Below are 17802 nucleotides of genomic sequence, written 5' to 3'. Positions count from 1 at the left end.
AAGGAAGAGTGAAAAGAGGAAACCAGAAAATAGAAAAAAAGGTGTTGGGCTCAACTCTACAAAGAAGAGAGAGAAGGAGACAGGAAGGAGGAAGTAGAGAGGTGCAGAGATATCCTTCAATAAAAGGGAAAGCGGGGACTCGTGATCCTGAGGAAAAAAAGAAATGTTTGGATTTTGGGACATCAAGACACTCACTAGAATGAATGAGACATCCAGGTAATGCTGTTTATGAAAAAATGAGGAAGCCGGTTCCAGAACACAAATCCTTCAGAACATGTTTAGTTACGTATATTTTTTCAAGACTTACAGACATACACACTTCAACTAACAACAGACGGTCTGAAGCAGTTCCCACAGCGAAGACTTTCATTATCCATGTTATTGAGACTCCAGAGAAAGTTGTTGTAAATGTTCCCAAGTCTTTTCAAGGATAACATTGGGTCCTGCACCCAAAATAGAATCTGAGTGATGATCTGCATTCAGAACTAAGGCCTCTGGAATATGGATCAACACAATCATGCTGAGAGACGAGCAGTAAATTATATAAATTGACCAACGTCCTCGAATAAACATATTTTGGAGTCCACCAAAGTCCCTACTGCTATGAATGAGGCTCAGGATAGTCTAATGCCCAATGCTGTAGGTCCTGGGGCCCTGGATGCAAGGCGGGAGAGTATTCGCATCTAATTTTACTGCCGGAGCTGGCTCAGTCTACATAATGAGTGTTCAGAAAGGGCTAAATCTGGGAAAGATGCTGTTTAAATGCGAGTCCTTGTCCGGTTCTTCAGCCGGATGTCCTAAGAGGTAGACCTGTTGAAGGAGTCTTTACTTTCAATGTCCATTGGTACATAAGGCAGCCATCTCTGAGCATCTCTGTCTTTTGACTCCAATGTCCTGGAAGACAGCGGTCATATTGTCACCATGGTTCTTCGTTTGTTCTTTCAGCGTGAAGGGTAAAATCACATCCATAAGGTAAGTCTATGAAGTAGAAAAGAGTAGTCACTGTTGTGATTGTCCTTTCCTCAGCTGACCGCTATGCTTGCCTCTCTTCTTCCGGGAGGCCAGTGCCTGCAAAGAAAAGATGAAACAGTCTTAGAAGGGTAACTTCCAAGGGTGCAATTGGAAATCTGAAGCTCATCTTCCAGCCTCACATATCCAACATTTCTTCTCTTAGGGGAATAGAAGAGCAACACCATTGGTTCAAGCTTTGGTTCAGCCACTGACCCCAGTTCTTATCTTTGAGAGGTCATTTCATTGGAATGCCCCAATAGTCTCACTTTCACCAATTCCCTAATCCATCTGGCAAAACCTTGCACCACTCAGTGCTGTCAAGACTCACCAGTGACGCAAACTGTCACACAAAAGGCTGGGGAGCTTGTCCTGGACATTCCGATGCCAGGTACATAACTAAGGCTTCCATTTTTACAGATAAATACAGACAGAAAAGAAATGAAGTTTTCTATCTGTATTTATTTTTAAAAGTGGAAAAATACAGACAGTTGTGCTTTTTGTTAGTGGCTCTCCATGTTGTTCTGTGAATTCTAGACCACAGCTGAGCAGATAGACATCATGGAGAATTAGAAAAACAGAATCAAATTTCCTTAAATACAGGCACAGGTTAACAAACATTTGTATATAATGCTAATATTTACATGTGGGCGGAGTGTTTTGTTATATTTGACAGCTTAATTAGCTAAACAATGAAAGACATCAAACTATGAGTGCATATTTATCAGTTAAATACATGTGGAAATGTACCATGTTACATATCAATTTATTCTCAAAACACAAAATAAATATGGAAAAATACCAATATGGTGGCCAAAAAATAAGAGTGGATAAATAGAGACGGAAATGTTAACATTGAAAAAAAACGTAAAACCGGGAGCCCTATATATAACATAGTCCAGAAACATATGAGGCACCAGGATGCAAACAAAAAACAGATATCCCAGTCCATGGGATTTACTTGGTTTTATGACAAAAGCAAATCAATCCATGGACTTTGGTATACATTAATTTTATCATGGCTTCAACATGTGGAGAAACAGACTGTCCTGTTGGTTGTGGTTGGCTTACAGACTGAACTTTGTTCTATTCCCAAAATTACCCAGAGCCATTAAACTGGCTGCAACATTCTTGGAAGAAGCCAGTCTGGCCCAATGCTCTCCTACATGGGGTGATCTTAGATAGAGGTAGTCATTTCATCTGAAAATGATCAAGCCTCGCAACTAGCCAGGCCACAAAGGCAAAACTTACCACCCACAAATTATAGTAGAAATTAAGTAAATCAAATCATACAGAACTATCTTTATTGTTGCTGCCCAGCACCAAGATGAATGGAGGAAACTTAAAGCAAACACTGAGTTTACATATAACAATGCTCAACACAATTCCACCAGGTACTTCCATTTTGCCCTTCAGTTTCCAACCACAAATGCTCCCATTTTCCTTTCAACAATGGAGGTTCAACAGTTTACCAACAGATAAGAGAATTGTGTGCAATATACAGAAGTGGTCAAGAATTTCATGGTTGCCAAAGCAGCATAGAAATGATTTTCTGATGCCAAAGATCGCCCTGCTTCCTCGCATTTTGGGTTTGTTAAACTCAGTTTTAAAACAACCCATGACCTCCCTAAGTCTGCATCTTGTTTACTTGGTCCTTTAGCAATTGTTTGGGTTCTCAGTCCAATGGAAGTTGAACTAGCTTTGCCTGCTCAGTCAAGCATTCATCTTGTGTTTGCCTTTTTATTGTGATTGTTCCTTTGCCCAATGTCTCAGTGTTGAGTTCCTTTTTTTCTAGTTTTTGATGGGTCCCCTTAGTTTGAAGTTGGATTTTAGCCTGCTTCCTGATTAATCCCAGTATTTGCCCATGGAAAGGTCTAAGTCTGGCCAATTGGAAAAAGAGTCTGCTTCGTTTATGCATGCGACTGATATGGTTTGTGCTTTTCTTTCTGGGTGGGTTTATTTTCTCTAATTCTAGTGCTTTCATGTGGTTCAGCTGGAGTGGCTTTAGGGAGGCTGTCTACAGCTGGGGCTCACCAGCTGTGCTGAGTGGTTGCTTTATCCTGACCCATTTGGCCGTCCTCTTGATGGTGTGCCGGAGGCTGCTTCACTGTAGTGTGCCATGATTTTGGTGATAGTGTTTGTCTCATGGCTACATGAGAGGGAGCAGGGGTGAGTAGCAGGTATTGCATCCTCAGCGATGAACGCCTGGACCTGCTTCGGTGCGGTCGCTCCACCACGCTCCTCCTGTGCTTGTGCTGTGACGCTCCCTGGTATCGTTGTAACGCGCTGAACTGCTGCTGCCTTTGTATTTTGGCGCCTCACACGCGTAGCGTTTCTGTTGATTATCAGCCTCTTTCAGCGCTATTGGGATCATTATTGCTTGTCTGCGCATTTGTTGTCAGGATTGCTGCTCACTAGATAGCTTGTTGTGGTATATAATTTTATCAGCGCTTTTGTACACATTGTGCTTACTGCTCACTCGCTGTATTTCTGTGTTTGTTACCCCTGTGTGCCTTGCCCTCGGACCCTCCATTTTGTTGTTGTTGATCTCCCCAGGCCCGCCCCTCAGCCACACTGCCGCCTCCCTGCTGCCCCTCCCACGCTCCGCCCCCTCCTCTGTCCATTTATGTCAGATGGTCCCACGCGCAGCGTCCACGCGCTGCGGCCGCGCCGAAGGTGCGCCAAAGGTAAGCCCGTCTACGCCCGTCCGCGCCTGGACCGCGCCCAGCGCCAGAGCCCCTGGTCCTCGTAATGTCCACCCCTCCTGCATTATTTACGATGCCACCACCCTCCTAGCCCTTAACCCCGGCCGTTCCCCCAACTGCGCGCAAGCCGCCCCTGGACACACCCATGGACCCTTTTCCTGCAACTCCTGCAAGTTCGACGGCACCAATAACAACTCCTCTTCTACGAACTCACAACAGATATCCGACCCCAACCACCTACAATGCATCCTGCTCAACACCCGCTCGGTCCACAGGCACGCCATTGACCTCTGGAATCTACTAGACACCATCTCTCCGGACGTCGCCTTCCTAACAGAAACATGGATGAACGCCACATCAGCCCCTGACATCACCATTGCCTTCCCGGAAGGCTATAAGATCATTCGCAAGGACCATACTGGACACACAGGAGGAGGCATCGCTATCGTCCATAAGAAATGCATCCGCATCTCAACCAGCTCAGACGTCAATCTCGCCAACTCTGAACACCTTCACTTCCAGATCCACACCGACCCCAAGACCACACTCAGAGGCACCCTCCTTTACAGACCACCAGGACCCCGCTCACAATTTAGTGAAGACATCACGGACTTCATCACTCCACACGCGCTCCCCTCCGAGGATTACATCCTTTTGGGAGACCTCAACTTTCATCTTGAAAAGAACAACGACCGCAACACAACCTCCCTTTTGGACAACCTCGCCAACCTCGGACTTAAACAACTTGTCACTTCCCCCACCCACATCGCAGGTCACACACTCGACCCTATCTTCACCTCCAGCAAACATGTCTCCTTCAACCACACCACAGCTCTCCTCTGGACTGACCACAGCTGCGTTCACTTTACCTACAACAAGCCCACATCCAACAACCACCCCCAACCCTCTCTGCAAAGAAATTGGAACAAAATCACCATCGACCAGATCTCCTCATCGCTTCTTCAAAACCCCCCAGCCCACTCCTCAAACCCAGACCAAGCAGCCACCAACCTCACTCAATGGTTATCCAACAGCGCCGACATCCTAGCACCACTGAAAAAACGACAAATCAAACTAGGCTGCAAGAAGGCCTCCTGGTTCAACGAGGATCTTAAGAAATCCAAGAAACTGTGTCGCTCCCTTGAGAAGGCCTGGAAAAAAGACCCAACCACCAGCACCAAGGACGCCTTCAAAAACGCCACCCGCATACACCACCAACTGATCCGGACTGCCAAGAAAGCCGCTTTCAAGGACCGACTAGATAACAACGCCCACAACAGCAAAGAATTATTCAACATCGTCAAGGAATTTACCAACCCCTCGGCCAACTCCAACGACATCACCCCCTCTCAAGCCCTCTGCGACTCCCTAGCCTCATTCTTCCACAACAAAATTGCAGACATCCACAACAGCTTCGACAACCGACCCAAAGACCAACCCACCCAACCCCCTGCAGGACCCCCACCCCCCTGAATATCCTCAATGACTGGAAGTCAATCTCCACTGAGGACACCATCCGTCTGATGAACTCTATCCACTCAGGATCCCCCACAGACCCATGCCCTCACCACATCTTCAACAAAGCAGACTCCATCATAGCACCACACCTTCGAGACGTCATCAACTGCTCCCTCAACTCCGCAACCTTCCCGGAAAGCTGGAAACACGCCGAACTAAGCGCCCTTCTGAAAAAACCCACAGCGGACCCCACCGAACTCAAAAACTACCGCCCCATCTCGCTCCTTCCTTTCCCGGCCAAAGTCATCGAGAAAGCTGTCAACAACCAGCTCGCCGCCTTCCTCGAAACCAACAAATCCCTCGACTCATCACAGTCCGGCTTCCGAGCCAAACACAGCGCTGAGACCGCACTCATCGCAGCAACAGACGACATTCGAACTCTACTGGACAATGGAGACACAGTCGCCCTCATCCTCCTCGACCTCTCCGCAGCCTTTGACACGGTCTGCCATAGCACCCTTTTACAACGCCTCAGAAACATCGGAATCCAAGGAAAAGCACTGGAATGGATCACCTCGTTCCTCACCGGAAGAACCCAGAGAGTCCGCCTTCCACCATTCAAGTCCGAGGCCACTGAAGTCATCTGCGGCGTACCACAAGGATCTTCACTCAGCCCCACCCTCTTCAACGTATACATGAGCCCCCTCGCGGTCATCGCACGCCAACACAACCTCAACATCATCTCCTACGCCGACGACACTCAACTGATCCTATCACTCACCAGAGACTCTAACACTGCCAAAACCAACCTGCATGAAGGAATGAAAGAAGTAGCCGAATGGATGAAGCACAGCCGTTTGAAACTGAACTCAGACAAAACAGAAGTCCTCATCCTAGGCACCTCCCCCTCCGCCTGGGATGACTCTTGGTGGCCAGAGGCACTTGGAAAAGCACCCATCCCGACGGACCACGCACGGAACCTGGGCGTCATCCTGGACTCCTCACTCTCGATGAACAGACAAGTCAACGCCGTTTCTTCATCTTGCTTCAACATTCTTCGCTTGCTCAAAAAAACATTTCGCTGGATCCCCACCGAAACTAGAAAAACAGTCACCCACGCTCTGGTCACGAGCCGACTGGACTACGGAAACACCCTCTACGCCGGTACCACCGCAAAACTCCAGGAAAAACTCCAACGCATCCAGAACGCTTCAGCCAGGCTCATATTAGACATCCCGCGCAAAGAACACATCTCCGGTCACCTGAAAAACCTCCATTGGCTCCCCGTCAATAAGAGGATTACTTTCCGGCTCCTAACCCACGCACACAAAGCACTCTACGAAATCGGACCCGAATGCCTCAACACACGACTGTCCTTCTACACCCCCCCCCCGCCAGCTACGATCCTCCAACCAGGCCCTTGCCACTGTACCTCGCATCAACAAAACAACCATGGGAGGTAGATCCTTCTCCTACCTGGCAGCTAAAACCTGGAACTCACTTCCCGCTCACCTTCGCCTTACCCAGAACCACCTAGCATTCAGAAAGCAACTTAAAACGTGGATATTTGACAAGTAAGTCCCCACCCTTCTTCAAGCGCCTTGAGACCCTCTGGGTATGTAGCGCGCTATACAAATTTATTGACTTGACTTGACTGACGCAGCAGTCCCAGACTATTTTGCTCTCAGATCCAGACTGATTTATCCTCACCCACGGTTATTTAGGGCATATTTCTAGAGTGCACTATCAGCCGGGAGGGTATCCTAGTGCTGAGCAGGTGTGAGTCTAGGCACACCTAGGGCCTAGTGAGACTACTCTAAAAGCCAGGTCTTCTGCTTCTTATGGAAATGAAGAAGTGAGGAGGTTATTATGTGTGGCTGCAGGTCATTCTGTGCTTTAGGAGCGATGTAGAAGGCGGTCCAACCCCTGGATCTGGTTTTCTGTATGTGTGGGATGTGTGCAATTAGTTGTCCGGCAAAGCAGAGGAGTCTGGAAGGTTTGTGAAAGCAGGTGGCATCACCAAAGGGACATGAGGTTTACAATTAAATGAAATGATAATGGGTTTTATAAAGCACTCGATTGTCCATGGCAGTCTTGGCGCTAGTCTAACAGAGAAAAAAAAAAAAACGATACACATCCCAGGATACTATATGTTAAAAAGCCAGGTTTTAAGATTCTTTCTGACAAGGAGGGACTAGTCTTTAAGTGGAGCGGTAAGGCATTCCACCATTTGGTTGTTCCGTACATAAAGCTTCTTCCACCCCAGCACGAATCAACTTCTGGGTTATGTCATACGAGGTCAGCAAAGAGCCAGTGTTGTGATTTAGCCTTTGCCTAAAATCACTTAGAGCAGCATGTAGGTTGAGCGTGCAATATACTACACCCAACAGGTGTAATTTGCAAGCCTCCTTCACTTCCGCAAGCTGGCTGTATCTCCTCTTCTCATTTCATGTTTTTGTGTGATTGCTCCCTGGATTTCCTGAATCTGACCCTTTAGCCTGCTGTGTTTAAATATCTATCTCCATCTTTACAAACAGTGCAACAACACCCCATACCTCCCAATTCCCCTCTTTACAAATCAGAGTTTTACCATCACTAATAATACTGTGTCTCAGGCCTCCAGAGTTTTACCATCAATAATAATACTGTGTCTCAGGCCTCCAGAGTTTTACCATCAATAATAATAATATGTCTTTGGAGATATTTTGGTAATCATATGCTTTCAGATATTGAAGTCTCCTAATGTCAGCCCTTTGCTTCAAGATGCCTCTTCCTTCCTGTATGTTTCTCTCCCCTCCTTCTTCCATATTTCCTCTTTTTGTCGCTTACAGGAAAATAGTTCTAGGTTCTGTCTTAGTGAGTGGAAGGAAGATTTAGGGATCAGCTTAGATGGTGTCACTGAGCCCAAAAATCCAAACTCTTGTACCACTCCTCACGCAGACCCTCCCTTTAGCTCCTTCGTCCATCGCGCTCATCTCCCCTTGCAGTCGCACCCTCTCAGCTTTATTGAGATACAAAAACATATTTTCACCTTTTTGGAGTTGGGCTTCCTGGATTGTCCCGCGTGTGGTTTCTGGAGTCCTGGCGATGGAGAAACAAGAAAGATTCAGCTCGAACGCACTGTGAAGAGCCTACAACATACAGCACCCCCAAAAAAACTCACATTGGGTCACAGGAGGTTTTGTTCCCACCTCACTTACAGAAAATGTATTGACTCTTTATGCTTTCCATCACAATACCTGCAGAGTGCCTCAGTACACTCACTGCCCTCATTTTTATTAACGGAGGTTCCCCGGAGATTATGAATATTGGAGCGGGGACGGGAATTCAGTCAAGGCATACAGAGGGAAAAAAAACACCTCCAAATCAAAGCTTTCTAAAATCGAATCAGCAATCTATGTATAAGCCACAAAAAACATTTTCACAGGTTACACAGATTCTCATATTTTTTTATTTTTTTTTTCAAATTTCTTTTTTTATTTTCTTCTCTTTATACCATATGTGTCACAAACATACTAAAAATACAAGACTTAAAGTGTAACTTTGGTTTATTCAGACAATTTTCAACCTCCCTCCCTTCCAGTCATGCAATTCACACTCATTCACATTTCACACACACAATCCATACCAAAACAAAACAGTCCATCACATGTATGAAGGGCTGTTTGGTCTTGGTATGGATGGTATGCCAATGTTATACTTTTAGTTTAGCTGATAGAGACAGACATCTTTCCACCACTATGCAGACATCCCACCCTCAAAGGAGGGAGCAGGGGCCTGGAAACTGGAAGCAGGGAAGCCCCTGTTAGCTAGGTGCGAGACATTATCTTAACTGGTAACATGAGTAGCATTCGGCCTAATTTACATTGGGTCTGGGTGTGTGTGTGATTGTTTAGATTTCTTGCAAAACCGCGGTGTTTGTCAGCCTCCTCCATCACACTGCTGAGCGCTGCAACCCACGATACCAAAAGAACACCACTCTGGCCGCTCACGCATCACTCTGCCCTCTCACGCATCACTCTATCCTCTCATGCACAAATCTAGCCACTCACGCGCGACACTAAAAACCGTCCCACAAAAGCCCACAGCGTCGGGTCGGCGAGTACAACATCCCTCCACCCAAGCACTCCTCCACGGGAAACAGCCTCTACAACGAAGCCGTTTCCACGAATGCACTAACCACGCATGCTTTACAACGCATGCGTGGTTACCACTATAACCTTTACCACGCATTCCTTTACTACGAAATACGTAGTAAAGGAATGTGAGTTAAAGGTCGAAAAACAAAAGGGGGGGCTGAGGGGGTCTCCCCCCAAAAAACAAACAAACAAGAGTGTTTAAAGAAAAAAAGAAAGAAAACTTACCTAAAACACGCTCTTCTGTGCCTCTGTCGTCCTTCATGGAAAGAGCCTCCCTAACAGACGTGATTACGTACGTGCGTCTACGTACTGCATCAAAAATAGAGAAAGGACCACTTAAAGAGTTAGAAGAAGGAGAATACAGTCGAAAGAAAATGTAAGTATATTTTTTAATTATAATAATTTATTTGGTTAGGCTTAATTAAAAAAACATATATATATATATATATATATATATATATATATATATTTGAACTACATAATCAATCATGCAGTCGGTTTAACATGAAAATGCCGATATCATGCATAGTTAAACAACGAAAAACGTTGTTAAACTATGCGTGGTAAAGGCATTTTCGTGGTAAACCATATGCGTGGTAATGGCATTCCGTAGTAACGCATGCGTGGAAAAGGCATGCGTTGCAACGGAATGCGTTGTAACATCTTATAACCCTCCTCCACAGTATAGTGTGCCCCTGCCCCCCCGGTTTGATAAAGCGTTTCAGCACCTCGGACGGTAGGTATACAGCGCTAGGCAATTGCAATTACAGTACAAATAATTCTGCATTGCTGTGTCCCGGAGTAGGAACACATCCCTGAAGATAGGGCGTGTGGTAAGAGAAGCGCAGGTTACACAACGTGCCAGTTACATTCTTTTCTACGTACCGTGCCTCATGCACCTCGCCACGTCTAGTGCCTTCTAAAGCTCACCTGGGTATTTTGCGCGGGGCCTTACACACAGCAAGCATTCATCAGTGGCGCAGTCGAGCCCCGCCCTGCACCTGCAGAGGGCGTCTGATGTCAGGGAGCACTTGCTTCGGTATTCCAGCACTGGGGGAGAGAGAGAGAGAACCAGGTGTTTAGTTAGAATGAGTGTCAGTGGCAACCGCAGCTCCACTGATGCCCCTCAGCCCTGATCCAGACACACCTTCAGTCCCACACATGCGCAGTTCAGACAATGCACCCCTGCCTAGGGTGACCAGAATTTTAAAGCCAAAAACGGGGACATTTCACAAAAATAGAAGGACTTCAATTGTACTTCAAGCGATGAGAGCGCTCCTCAGCAGAGAATTGCAGAACAGGCAGTAAGCTTGCCTGTTAACTAAATTGCTTTATTGAAACAACTGCTAACTAGCCCTGCTTGTAAAATATAGAAAACAAAACACCTCCCACCGTTTTCAGTCGACCCTCTCTAAAAACCGGGACATGAGCTACATTTCTTGAAATCTGCCGGGATAGCAGGTGAAAAACAGGGACTGTCCTGGCAAAACGGGGACGCCTGGTCACCCTACGGCACTGCCCCGACCTGTAGCAAGTAGAGGTGGGCGAGCCACTGAAAGAGCTCGAACCAGGCTCGAGCCTGAATCCTGGCATTGGCTCAGCTCGAGGGCCACTTAGAAGCTCGATCCCATAACGAGCCGAGTTTTCGTGGGACTTTGGGCGCCTGCCTCCCTGCACCATGTAACCATCGCTGTCAACTTTGGTACCAGGGAGCCAGGTTGAGCCTCGGCGTCGGCTCCTGTGATTGGGGGCAAATCACTTCATCTCCCCCTCACAAACAATGAACGGTGCCCAATTGTAATTTAATAATTATTGCATACTTTTTTTTTTAATTTGAAGAGACAGTATCATATTTCAGATGGTGTTGTTTGCTGTACTATTTACATAGGAAACATTTTTAGGGCTCGGCTCGTGCACGGGCTCTAAGATCCGAGCCAAAGCCTTAGCTCGTCTCTCCCTGTTAATGTGTTTGCTTGTTACCCGCCACCTCTGCAACTTAGTACCAGGACTCACAGAAAGCTCTGCCAATGTACCTCAGCCCCGACCAGCATCATATCTCACTATTCGAGTCATTGACGTCAGAGGCAGTTCTGCAAAAGCACCTGACGTGAATTCCTTCTTCTAGTACACAACATCTCACAAAGAACTCTGCTAATGTACCTCACTTGTACACCTCCCATTCTAGATCTCGAGCCCACACACGTAGGTGTGCCGGTGCGCGTCAGTCCCGAGATGCTGCACCAGTTGTCCCCACCCTCCCCCCTCCCCTTCCATAACTAATATTCACACTCGGGCACACGGATGTGTCAATGCACGTCAACCAGCAACCTCGGACCGCTCCTAATACTGTGATGCTGGCACTGGCACATCTGACGATGCCCCTCATACTTGGCACGCTGCACACTCTGCCACTGAGTGAGTATGGCATTATTTTGTAAAGCGCCTGCTGGGCTGGTAGGTATACTGCGACACTTCAAGGCGCTTAATAAAGCATAGCTAAATAAAGTGTCGAGTAAAAAAGTGTTATTCTACATTTGTTAGTTAGATAATGCACAGGGCCTGCGGAAGAAGTTAAAACCACAAATACAGTCTCACTTAAGGCGAACCAGCACACTACAACCTCGACCGTCATCCGGCCCTCCCCATCCAATATATACAATGAGGCATTTGGGTTGGACATAGCGTCGCGCTGACTCCTGAAACCATTGGCATGGAAAGGGGCGACGTAGAGATACCAGGCCTGCGGCGGTCCTATTCATAGAGCCCGCAGAGAAAGCCGCCCGCCCACTCATGGAGGTAGCGGTGCCCGGCAGGGGCGGCGCGCTGCAGCGCCCGCCCACTCAGGTGCGGCAGGAGCGCCGCGCGCCGCCTCTTGACACGCGCGTCACTTGTTGCTGGGCAAGGCAAGCCATGCTTGAGAGCCGAAGGCGGCGCGAGGCAGGCCGAGGGCACAGAAACTGCGCGCGCTCTGATCTCGAGGCTGCTCTGCCTCCAAAGTGGGAGGGAGGCGTGGAAATACCTCGACTGCAAATCCTTCTACCTGTGTTTGACACTCTTTTGTAACATGCACACGTCACTTTTCTCTTGTGGCATGCTGTTTGCTGCTCTTGCATTTTGTTTGCTTGCACAGGTGCCACCATTGTCTATATAACATTTGTTCTTGTACTTGAGTGTCTGCCATTTATTGCAGTATTATTCCTCTACTTGTACTTTGTACGCTTTTGTTTCTTGCACACCTGTCACTTTTTCCTCCTGTAATGTACCGTTTGCGACCTCTTGTATTTTGGCTGCCACTAATTGTCACTTTTGCCTCATGTAACTTAACATTTGCTTTTGAAATTTGTTCACTTGTAATTTTCTCCCCATGTATCATTACTATTTCTATTGTGAAGCGCTCTGACACATTCGGGTAAAGTCCCAGGCTATATAAAAACGCATAAAATAAATAAATAACATAAATAAATACAAATGTACCCTCAGGACTCTCGTGGCATGGCCTGGACCCAGAGGGTCAATGCGTCTGCTGCAGTTATCCCAGTGCTGAAAGTGAAGAAAGTTTACTCTCTGATACCATAAATACGGTATAAGCTGAAAGAAGGGCTTTAAGCGGGCCGGGTCCTGCCAGTGCTGGGACAGGCCGCTAATCGGACTCTCCATGTTTGCCCTCACCCTCAGAATGATGAAAAAAGACCTAAACTCTGCACCAGTGCCAACCTTCACTGCCTTTCAGATAACTTCAGAGACTCCCGATAGTTCTTTCGCAGTCTCATCATTTCAGCACTGAAGCATGTTCAATATTCTTTACAACGAAGTCATAGTTGTTGCTTATTTATCTTATGCACCTAACAACCATTGGCAAAGCCAATATTCCTGGCTTGTTGTAGGTGTAATTTTACTTGTATTAAATATCTGGGTGCAATGACAGAAGCAGCAAATTGCCGGTCGGGTGGCACATTATGCTAAAAGCACAGGGGTATAGCTTACTTTTTAAGACACGTCCCAATTACATCGGCACCCAGGTTTTTTCATCCCACTTAAAGCCCTGGCTGAAAGCAAGCAGCTCCGAAGCATGCTGGCTGTGTATAGAGTTATCTTTGATCACCTATTTAGAGTAACTACTGCGAAGACCTGCTTGTTATCTAGAGATGTGATTCAACTGAAGGAAAGAGAAGGGCAGACTCAGCCAAACAAGGGTTAAACTGAGCGATTTCCACAGACCTCCATGTGATCAACTGTGAGCTATCTAACCATATTATCAGTTATATCACACCAATATTTAACCGCGGGCAGTCTGACAACTCGGTGTGATGGATAGCAGATCGTCTGGCTGCATTAAAATCACCGGGGCTGGGCGCATGCTGATTTAGGGCTTTGCACCTGGGTTGGGGCCGGTCCTCTAATATTATGGGCTGCTGCACTGAAAGCGTTCATATTACTTATAATTAACAGCTCTTTAGGCAATGACTGTTTATAAAGCGGAGTTTAGCAGAAGACCTTCTGTGCTGCAGCGCCCCCTGCCGGTTCATTCTCTAACAGGCCCCTCAGCACAGCTCATGGTCACGCTGTGCGAGGCTTCACGCTACATTCCTACGCCTGACTGCTGTGTACGCATTCCAGCATAAGATTGCGCAAGTGTCCGTCATGTTGCTGACAAGGTTACACAAACCTTGGAAAGCCCTGACTATGTCAATAAATACTTGTATCTTTACGAAACACCCGTGGCCTCCACAGGGGCCAAAGCCAGTGCCAGTGACCACGTTGACACAGAATGATTGACGTGTCAGGCTCCTGCGTCATTTAAGATAAACACACCTGAAACACAACACGTGTTTACATATTCTCATTCTGTGCTCTCACGAAGATTCAAACGCTGTGAGCAGAATGGATTCCTCCCTACAGCTAGCTACTTTAAAAAAGCTGACACAATAAAGTAATCTAATTACTTTTAATTAATATGGCAAAAGAGTACTTTAGTTACTTTTAAGCAAACAAGTATTCCAGTTTAACAACCTTACCCACATAGGTAAAAAGGTTACTTTTCGTAGACAAAATAATATGGATTACTTTCAGTTACTTAAAAAAAAATCATCCAAACACCTTACAAAAATTGCAAATTGAAATGCCACCCAATCAATATTTTCTTTCCCTTGTTACTGGTGTGCTCCAAAGCTGGGTGGACAGAGGGCATTCGGTGTAGGACTCAGCAAGTCGAAATAAGGTCAACATTTCTACAGATAAAATCTATTTATATTATAGCTCGAGTTTATAAAATGGCAAAGCAAGCTTTCAAGAGACTTATGGCAAAAAAATAATACAGAATTCACTTCGCACCAAGACTTGCTCCCACATGGATCTATTTCACGTAAAGCTGGACTTTTTCTACAAGGAAGGCAGACCCAGGAGGGGTCTACTAAATAAACTACTAAATGAGACAATATTACATTAGTAACAATAATACTAAAGCATGCTTGGTAAAGATACATTGTAGCAGGTTTTAAAATAGAAAGCCTGGAAGTTTACACATGAGATAACAAGTTAAAGCTTGTTGGGTTCCCCGTGGGTGTGAAAAGTGAGTAACCCAGCACATTATTTTCGAGGTAATTGCTGGAGGTGTATATAACAATAGACACTGGCCTAACATGCTCTGATCAGCATTTTGCATTTCCAAACTTTGTAGAAGAAGGACTCACAAGTCCAATCCCGTTGACTAGTTATGAGGCTGCCCCACTTTTAAGTTTGATTCACCCAGCAAATGAGTCAGGGCTTTCCAAGATTTGTGTAACCTTGTCAGAAACATGACAGACACTTGCGCAATCGTATAGAGAAATTTGTGTGGAGAGTAAGCTAGTGGTTCTTGTAAAGAGATAAAGATGAAGGGTACCTACCTCCCACACACTGGCGACACGGCTGGCACCGGTATTTGGTATTCCAATTGGAATTGTATGCAATTCCTTGACGGCAGGGCCGGCATTCGGTGTCCTGGAGAGGGGTGCATCGCTCGACCATGTAGTGACCTGCATAGTAAAGTGAGTGAGAGAATATTTAGGAATGTGCTGAGAGAAGCTTAAGAGATGGCATAGGTACAGGGAAGGGGAAGGAAACAGAGTTTCGAGCCATTCTTGAGTGGGTGTTAGAGAAACTGAAGTGCTGTAAGAGGGTAGGGCAGATATACAGAGAAGAAATGACAGCGTTACAGAGAACGGGTAATGAACAGAGAATAAAGCACAGACACAGAGGATAAAGTGCAAAAGGGAGAGAGTATAGGAGAGGGGCCAATTGCTGGTGGTCGATGAAAAAGAATGATGCTCAGAGAGAGACAGGCTTTGCAAAAAAAAAAAGAGGGGAGGATAGAGAGAAAATAAATTGAATGGAGGGACACGAGAAAGCGAAGGAGATAGACTGGAAAAGAAAGAGTAAGAATTAATGGTGAGAGGCACGGAAGTTTGTTGATGAGAGAGAGAGAGACGGCAGGGGTAGAGAGAAGGTGAAAGGAAAGAATTGACACAGAGGGGTGAGTGATGGAAACAAGACCATGCATTTGGGAGAAGTACATGAAAGATGGATAGACCAGAGGAGGGGTACCAGGGATACAGGATTCTGGCAGAGGAGACATTCAAACATTAAAGAAAAGGCATTGGTTTGTGGTCCCCACTGGCACAGAGAGGGACCATGTGATGCTCACCTGGCGGGCACTTGGAGCAGCAATGCCCCTCGCTGAGCTGGTACTGCGTTTCATTGGCACAGGAAGGGCTACCTGACACTGAGCCCAGGAGGATGATGGGTACCAGGAACAAGAAGAGCTTTCTGCATGTCACTTCCGGCATCATGTCACGACAGCAGCACCAGTGACCACGTGATGTCATTAGCACAGCTAGGTCGTATAGTCAGAGAAGCTTTGCCGCCAATGGTGCGAGTATATCACGATATGAAGAGAGCCAACTTGTGATATGTGTGAATTATAACACGAGGTGAGAGGGAATGGACTTTGTCACAATCTGAACAAAGGTCGTCTGTGCTAGGGTATTGGGGATATCGCGATAGGGTCAATACTTTTCTTGAGAGAGAATGGACTGCAGTTGTGATATGGATGGAGCTATCGCGAGATAGCGAAGATCTGTATTGCTACTGGAATGGATCTATTCTGCGATGGGGCGTGGATGGGGTTGTGATAGGACTATGGGGTCATGGGAGCAGCAACTGCTAAAATAAATGTGGAATAACCAGATTGGATTAGAAATTAATCTCAGTTTTGGGGTCTTGGTATGAGCCCTCTTTCCTCTCCCACAGTAATAAGATTATCTCTCTGCACACTCCTTGTCTCAGAGTATGGGAATTATTTGCTTCGCTCTCTCTCTTTTCCCTTCTGTCTCGCCTCCTCTCTCTGTGTGTGTCTCCCTCCTCCCTCAGTATGAGTTCCCCTGTCCTTCCCTTGGCCCCTCAGCATGCAGCCTGTCCCCCAGCTCGAGGGACCTTCCCTTGTTCCTCAGTGCGAGGTATTTCTGTTTGTGTGTCTCCCTGTCCCACTCCCTGCAGCTAGAGGGCTCTCTTCCACCCGTCACTCTGGGGACCCTGGCCGGGTCTTTCTAACTCTTCCTCCCCGCTCCTGGGTCTGACAGGCCGAGGAAGCGGCATTTATAGACCTTTGTATTTCCGGGAAAACCCCGGTCTTAGTCATTTGGAATGCGTAACACGAAAATCCCAAGCACGGGAGGAGGAAGAGGGTGAGAGAGAAGAAAAGAGATAGAAGTAGAGTAAGGGGCTGAAGACAAGAGGACGTGAGCACAGGAGGAATGGGAGGGGATAGAATGAGATAAAGGAAAGAAGGAAGAGAAGAGGGGAAGGCGGAGGCGAAGCTCCAAATGCAACCATTCCGAGAAATGAGAGCACTTCCAAGGAATCATTAGGTCTCCCCAGCCCTCGGGCACCGCCGGGGATCCCAGAACAAAGGGAAGCTGGCAAACGGAAGAGGAGGAGGGAGGGAGGGGGGGGGGATAAGGGACAGTACCTAAGATGTATACAAATAAATACTAATAACGTGCCTGGACCAGTGCTGGAGTCGGAGAAAACTTTTTCTGGGAACCCATATATTGGGGGTCAAGTAGTGGTAGCGGACAGGGGGTGGAGTCACGAGGGGCGGAGCTGGAAAAGCAGAGCCTGACAGAATCTGCAGGAAAGAAATTGGAAATAAGGATTTACATGACAGCACAACTGTTCTAATGCATTCAAATGGTCGCAAGGAGGCTGGATTTGTAAAAATATCTTCTATGGTTAAGACACCTGCTGCGGGGGTCACTCTGTGCCCAGCAATTTTAAGAGGATGATAATAGCGGGAAGATAACTCTGGTGGTTAACACAGTTCTGCGGGAGTTCTGTGTTTTGTACAATCACAGTATTGACGCATAAAGTAGCAAGGAGGGTTAATGCGCCTGCTGCAAAGCACATCATGTAACACGCAGATCACAGATTTGTATTTTATTTAGATAGGTAAGTGG

The 17802-nt window shown here is 46.7% G+C and overlaps 1 protein-coding gene across 3 annotated transcripts in view; it reads right to left on the bottom strand.

Annotated features, from left to right (window-relative positions):
• Window positions 1–263: 263 nt before the first annotated feature.
• Window positions 264–17802, bottom strand: part of LOC144766632 (tumor necrosis factor receptor superfamily member 5-like) — a 131413-nt gene continuing 113874 nt past the window's right edge. Inside the window, exons 3-8 of one of the 3 annotated variants that reach the window (XM_078650416.1) lie at window positions 15993–17474; window positions 15196–15324; window positions 10241–10360; window positions 9536–9619; window positions 8203–8252; window positions 264–1068 (exon numbers count right to left, since the gene is read on the bottom strand). In XM_078650416.1, coding sequence (XP_078506542.1) covers window positions 1000–1068; window positions 8203–8252; window positions 9536–9619; window positions 10241–10360; window positions 15196–15324; window positions 15993–16173 — 633 coding nt within the window. In that variant the 5' untranslated portion in view covers window positions 16174–17474 and the 3' untranslated portion in view covers window positions 264–999. Of the gene's footprint in view, window positions 1069–8202; window positions 8253–9535; window positions 9620–10240; window positions 10361–15195; window positions 15325–15992; window positions 17524–17802 lie in introns of those variants that run through there. The other 2 variants (XM_078650417.1, XM_078650418.1) reach the window with 2 other exon arrangements.

Source organism: Lissotriton helveticus, chromosome 7, assembly GCF_964261635.1.
Source record: "Lissotriton helveticus chromosome 7, aLisHel1.1, whole genome shotgun sequence".
Classification (NCBI taxonomy): domain Eukaryota; kingdom Metazoa; phylum Chordata; class Amphibia; order Caudata; family Salamandridae; genus Lissotriton; species Lissotriton helveticus.
This window is presented reverse-complemented; position numbering and strand designations above follow the sequence as displayed.